This window comes from Lycorma delicatula, chromosome 12 (assembly GCF_047948215.1).
Source record: "Lycorma delicatula isolate Av1 chromosome 12, ASM4794821v1, whole genome shotgun sequence".
Classification (NCBI taxonomy): domain Eukaryota; kingdom Metazoa; phylum Arthropoda; class Insecta; order Hemiptera; family Fulgoridae; genus Lycorma; species Lycorma delicatula.
In genome coordinates this window covers 48,816,346-48,822,786 of record NC_134466.1, presented here as the reverse complement: position 1 = coordinate 48,822,786, position 6,441 = coordinate 48,816,346, and the positions used below count along the sequence as shown (strand labels likewise).

The following is a 6,441-nucleotide window of genomic DNA, read 5'->3' as shown; positions in this document are numbered from 1 at the left end:
ATACTAACTTTATATTCAGAATAGTAATTACAAAAGTTTTATTTATTAGAATATATATTGATGAGATACAGAGTACATGTAATCATTATAGGGACTATACTGGATTTATTCGATAAAATATTTTGAAAATATATTGAATATCATGTAAACCATAACAGCATTTAATAAAACAACAAAACAAATATAAGCGACTATCTTTTAAACTCAATGAAATTTAATTCTAAATAGTACAGTAATTTTCTTATTTCTTTTGGCAGAGCTCAAGTGTTCTAGAAATATACATTTTATGAAGCTCACAATTAAACTAATTCATTCTTGTATTTAAGGACAACTTGCACCAAATTAATTCAGTAAAATTATGTATTACTTTTATTATATAATAATTTTTATATTAACTAATCAATGTAGAACTATCCTCCTTCTGAATTCCGTATTTGATCCGTTAGTTAACGAGATTTTTTTTTTTATTTAATAAATTTAGGGAGCGTAAAATTGTTCAGATATTGTATCATAACTTATTATTAACGCACTATTTCTTAAAATAGTGCGTTCTCAGGAACGTAGATTCATTCAAATCACAAACGGACCCACCATCCTCCGGTCGGGAATTTAGACCCGATCGGAATTTTTTGTGTGTAAATTTAACAATTTACAGAAAATAATTTAGAAGATAAAATTATGTGTAACTATCATTTAGGCTTTTACTCAGAAATTCTTAATGTATAATACCAGGTTTAAAAAGGAAATTTAATGTTTAATGAGTCGAATAACGGCAATGTGTTTATTGCTTGAGATAAGAGCTAATCAAATGAATCTGTATTTATCATGTCTTGTATGACAGCTATAACAGCGCAGTTTTAAACATTTCTAGAAAGTTAGGTTAGTTGTCGATTGTTAGTAACGTATGGCTGTTATCATTTGTCTTTATTGTATTTGATATTCTTCTAAACTATGAATCTGGATAAATGGAGTATTTTCAGTTTATTGAATCCCGAATTCAAGTCGAAAATTAGATCAGCTTTTGTGTTTGGTGCGTATAATAAATTAATTTATATTCTAATTACTCTGGTTACTGTATGTCACATAGCTTGTGTAGGTTTTGCTTTATTCGAAGTTACTTAAATGGTAAGATTTCTTTGTGAACCTTTACCCTGTTTCTTGGCATATTTCATTGTTCAGTTAAATATCGTTTCCGTTTAACATTTAAACTTTCAGGACTGATATTGTGGATTATATAACTCGAACCAGACCAAACATGATAAATTTAATATGTCGACAAGCATTTTACTTTTTTTATCAGAATACGATTAACAAGATCCGTTTATGATGTACTTTGGGCAAAAATGTAATTATTTTTTATTTTGGTAACGTTTTGGTGGTGACCATACTTTGAATTCAAATCCAGTTTTATAAAATTATTGACATTTTGATATACATAGTTCATATACAGAAAATTACTCATAAGTACTTTATAAGATCTTACGCAAATCATTTGCTAACCAAAATTTCTGCAAATGTTTGTAATTTTGAGAAATAATGTTGAAATTGCCTAATACAGCAGGTAATTTATTAAAAAAAAAAGAATCAACATTTTATATAAAATAATTTTTCACCATGAAAATGTTTTAGCAGGAAAATGATGAAAATAAATTTTCCACAATAATATCAGGGTGTTTTTTGTTTTTTTAGCCTCAAGGACCATTGTTAAGTATTACTTCAGAGGATGAGATGAAATGACAGTTTTGTAGCATGTGAAAATGTCATGCCTGTCTGGGATTCGAACTCAGGACCTCCCAGATGAAAGGCTGAACGCTACCACTCATGCTACGGAGGCTGGCAATATCAGGGTGTTTGATCTTTATCATCCACTCAAATGATAATTCCAGTGGATCCAAAATCTTCACATAATTTTTTACTTCATAAAACAGTAATTTGGTAATTATATACAATAAGGGACTCGCCCGCGATTTTGTTGAAATTTTTTATATACCTTATTTAGGACCTAAGTTATTCATTACAATTGAAATTATTTGTTTGTAACACCTTTCACCTTAGTTATATCCCTCATAACTTACATAGTACCATCACCAAACATTTTGTAATTCAACACCAAACAAGTGTAATTTATATTGTTTTCAGACTAAATAGTTTGTTTAAGTTTGTTAATCAAGTTAATTAAATTAGTTTCACATAAAGACTAAATAAAGTTCGGTTAAGCTTAAGTGAAAGGTAGATTAAGTTAATATACAATATTTACGAAGTAAATTTAGTTTAAGTGAAATCTGATTGAATTAACTTTAGTTAATTAAAAATTCCCAATGTTGAATGAAGTTCAATTCCCAATATTGAACTTTGTACAAATATCAGCATAAACTAACCAAACATAACCTAAAGCTTGCTTCGCTTGGTAACCATGTCTGATTAATCTTAAATTGGCCGATTTTTGGGCTGAGTCCATAATTTATACAATAATCGATTATTTACTTCTATAATAATGTATATTACACTTGTGCAGTGCTGAATTACATTTTTGGTGGCTGTATTGTGTAATCTATGAGGAATGTAAGTCAGGTGGAAGGCGTTTCGGACTAATAATTTCACTTGTAATGTTTAACTTAGGTTCTAAATAAGGTATATTATTACAAATTTCATCAAACTGGAGGCAAGTCCCTAAATGTATATAATTACCGTAACTTTTATAAATTACAGAAAAATTAATACTAATTAATCTTTAACAGTAATAACATCATTAATAATATCATCAAGATAGCAAAAATTTCCAGTGTACAAAAAATAAAATAGAAATAAGTATATTCGTATTATTTGATCAATTTTTTTCCCCAAATAACAGTTGCATAAATTAATATTCATTGATGTAAAATTAGTTCTGCACTATGAGGCAGAAATCATGCTTATTTTACTGGTAAACTGTTTATTTTATAAATATTTACATAAAGCAGCTTTAAAAACTTGTTGAAAAATTTACGAATTTTGTTTATGAAGGGTCAACAAAAACTAAACCCAAGTTTGGTTACTTTTGTGACCATGGATGGTTCGAAATGTTACAGAAAGCTTCAAACCATTTTCTGCATGTGAGCTAAACTGGTATGCACAATCTATTCAGTGAAGTAAGTGTGGTAATTTAAATCATAATTCAGTACACTTGGACCACTAGTAAAACTAAGTTTGTATCAATATTAATGTACACTTGAGTTACAGTGCTAAAAGTTTATTTGTAAATGTTTAATAGAAAAAAATATATGTATTTTACTTTATTCTTATGTATTTTTAATAAAAAATCAATTTGTTGAGTAGTGAAGGTAATAATTATTATTTATTTGTTAAATATTATTGTAAAGCATTGTGTGGTAATAAATTGATCCAAATTAGAAATTAAACAAATTTTTTGTTTCACAAAATAAATTTTTGTTTTAAAAAGAAAATTTATTTAAGTTTTGTAAATTTAAACAATTTTTTTTGTATGTTTTTTTTTTGCTTATAGGTGGTGGAAGTGAAGCTTTTGTAATTACTGAAAGTGATGATGTGTATGGTTTAGGGCAAAATTCATGTTCGTGTCTTGGAATTGATTCAACTGAAAGTACTTTAGAACCTAAAAAAGTAGAAGAGTTATGTGGTAAAAAAGTTAAAGGTATGTTATTTAAATATTTATAGATATAAAAATTTCATTTTTTAAAAGGAATTATGTTGCTGAACATTCTTGGTGTTTGGTGAGAATTTAAAATTGAAACCTCCCGTGAAACACAAGTTAATTATTTACCTTTTATTCCTTATTTATTCTTTTAATCTCTTCTTTATACAACCTTGTATAATGTTGTATAAATCTTATTCAGGTTTATAGAAAATTCAGTTTTTTTATTGTATTTTAATTGTGTCAATTTTGAAAAACTCTGATGTAATTCTGTTCCTGATCAAGAAAATATTTTGATTTTATTTTATATAGATTTGTGGGAAACTGTTAAATGGGTTGGTAAAAAATGAAAGCATAATTATGCCCATTATTTACGCTGAATTATTGTGCGAGTTATCCCGACTGTTATTTCCTCTCTTTTCTGATAATTATTGTTATATTTTTAATACAGAAGTGGTGTTTTATTTATAGCTTTTGCTAGTGGATGTGGGGCTAATGTTGTAGCATTAACAGAAAAAGGAGAAATATATGTTTGGGGTCATAATAAATTTGGTGAACTTGGAAATGAAGGTTGCAATACTAAAGTTCCCGGGCTTCTTCCTGGTTTGGCTGATGTTGTTATTGAAGAAATTGCATGTGGTGGTCATCATACATTGGCACTTGATAAGGATGGAAAGGTACAATATTTCTGATTTTTTTTTAGTTGTAATATAATAATCATTTCTGTGTATAATTATATAAGTTATTTTTATTTTTAATATTAGTGGTTGGGAATGGAACCGTATTCAGTTAGTTCCTAATTATCTTTCTTATGCAGTTCCAGTGTTTGGTGCAGAAGGTAAGTCCATTGTTATAAATAGTGTTTATGGTTAGTAAAAATATTATTAAGTTACACCAGTTTTCTACTTGATACTTTTATTATTTATCATTGTAAATTATTATATAGCAAGTCTTTTCTATTATCTTGTGATGTTTGTAATATAGTAATTTAAAACTTGTTTGCAGTAGGTTGAATGATAAATATTCCCCAATATGCTAATACAGGGTGGGGAATAAATAGCTGACATTTTTACAAATAATATGAGTGAGTGTTCATAAAAGCTTAGTCTATTACCACAGAAATATGCAGAATTTAATGAAGTTTAAGTTGATATAATTTTGTTAGAGGTCCTGTAGAGTGTCACTTGTAGCAGAGATCTGGTAAAAATGAAAGATCTGGCGACTAGCTGGGCCATGTTACCATACTGCTAAATATGGTGTCTAGGCAACATTCTTATTAATATGAACTTGCTTTCAGCAGCCAAATGAGGTCAATCTTCTTCAAATAAAATTCTACACATTTGATCCAGTGATGAATTTTCCAGCATCATATAGTAGTAGCATTCTTTATTGATGGTTACAGTTATGAAAAAAAAATGTTCCAGTAATAAAATGAAAGCATGATGGTTGTGTCCTGTGCTTCACAGCAGCAGTTCTGCTTTTTCACAAAACTGTTCAGATGAAAGTAGACTTCATTAGATGAGATAATTGAGCATGTTTAGATTTCTATTTATCGATAGTAAAAACTTTGTAAAAGAAACACTCTCTTCCCCTCCCCCTCCTTGAAGATAATTTTAATTTAAATGGATTTAACTTGCCATGCAAAATACAATGAAAATTTTGAGATATGCCAAGTGCATCAGCGTGGTGTCAAGTTAACCTTTATGGATTTTGTTTTTTATAAACCATTCACATTCTGCAGATGGCATATATTTTTATACAAACTGATATAAGATGACCAGATGACTTTGAATTTTGGACTTATCTCTCTTTTTGCCATTTGTTAACTCATCATGACAAAAAGTTACTAGATGACATATCTTGCATATCAAACTAATAATGCACTTCGCAGAAATCACTATAACATTAGTGCTCGACAACAATGCTGCACTCAAGTTTTTTAATGCATGCCGCATTAAAAAACAGTCAGCTGTTTATGTCCTATCTATTACGCTAAATGGCTAAATGCTTTCTGTTATTCTTCACTGTTTCTGTATGATAGTCACTGATCATAAATCCTCTTTTTAAATATAGGGTCATCAAAAAAGAATTTCAGTTTCAGGAATTCGTAGCTCCAGGTTTTGAACACACTGAGGTGATACAAAGGTTAACATTTGACTAAATTAAACATCCTCTTTTTATATTACAGTAAGTCTTGATATGTGTTTCATTTGTGGGTCTGCAGAGAACAAAATGGTATGGAAATCCTTGCTGTGGATGTGTCAAATCACATTTTTTGCAAATACTATGTGCTTAATATATCGCGAGGATAAAAGTCTATTAAGGAAGTTCAGGACTTGTAGAAGGCTTATCTGCATTAATTTGACTGCTTGGAAACCAGGTGTTCCATGTTTTATGTACAAAAAAGTTGAAATTTGTTGTCACATCATGCTGTATACAAATAACATGGGTGTTTCTTTTTAATATCTTCAATTTGAGAAAAAAATTCTTTATAATAGTCTTCCCTAGTAATAAGAAAGGTTCTGCAAATAAATAAATATTTTAATCTGATAATTGCATAATAATAGAATATACATGTAATACCTAACATAACTTCTGAATATTGATCATTGATGCTATTTAATTTTGGTTACAGTTGGTCTGGGGGGTATAGATGTGGTCATATCTGTCCCTTATCTCAAAATATTACTTAGAGTAGAACAATTTTTTAATGTAATTCTTTAATGTTACATTCTTTATTTTACATACTTTAAGGTTACATGTAATTTTTTCTCCTAAGTAGTAGTCAGTTG

The 6,441-nt window shown here is 28.7% G+C and overlaps 1 protein-coding gene across 4 annotated transcripts in view; it reads left to right on the top strand.

Annotated features, from left to right (window-relative positions):
• The first annotated feature begins 588 nt into the window (after positions 1-588).
• The window catches only part of LOC142333475 (RCC1 and BTB domain-containing protein 1-like), a 40,710-nt gene continuing 34,857 nt past the window's right edge, over positions 589-6,441 (top strand). For all 4 annotated transcript variants that reach the window (XM_075380703.1, XM_075380701.1, XM_075380702.1 and 1 more), the window contains exons 1-3: positions 589-1,030; positions 3,503-3,649; positions 4,121-4,326. In XM_075380703.1, coding sequence (XP_075236818.1) covers positions 952-1,030; positions 3,503-3,649; positions 4,121-4,326 — 432 coding nt within the window. In that variant the 5' untranslated portion in view covers positions 589-951. The remainder of the gene's footprint in view (positions 1,031-3,502; positions 3,650-4,120; positions 4,327-6,441) is intronic.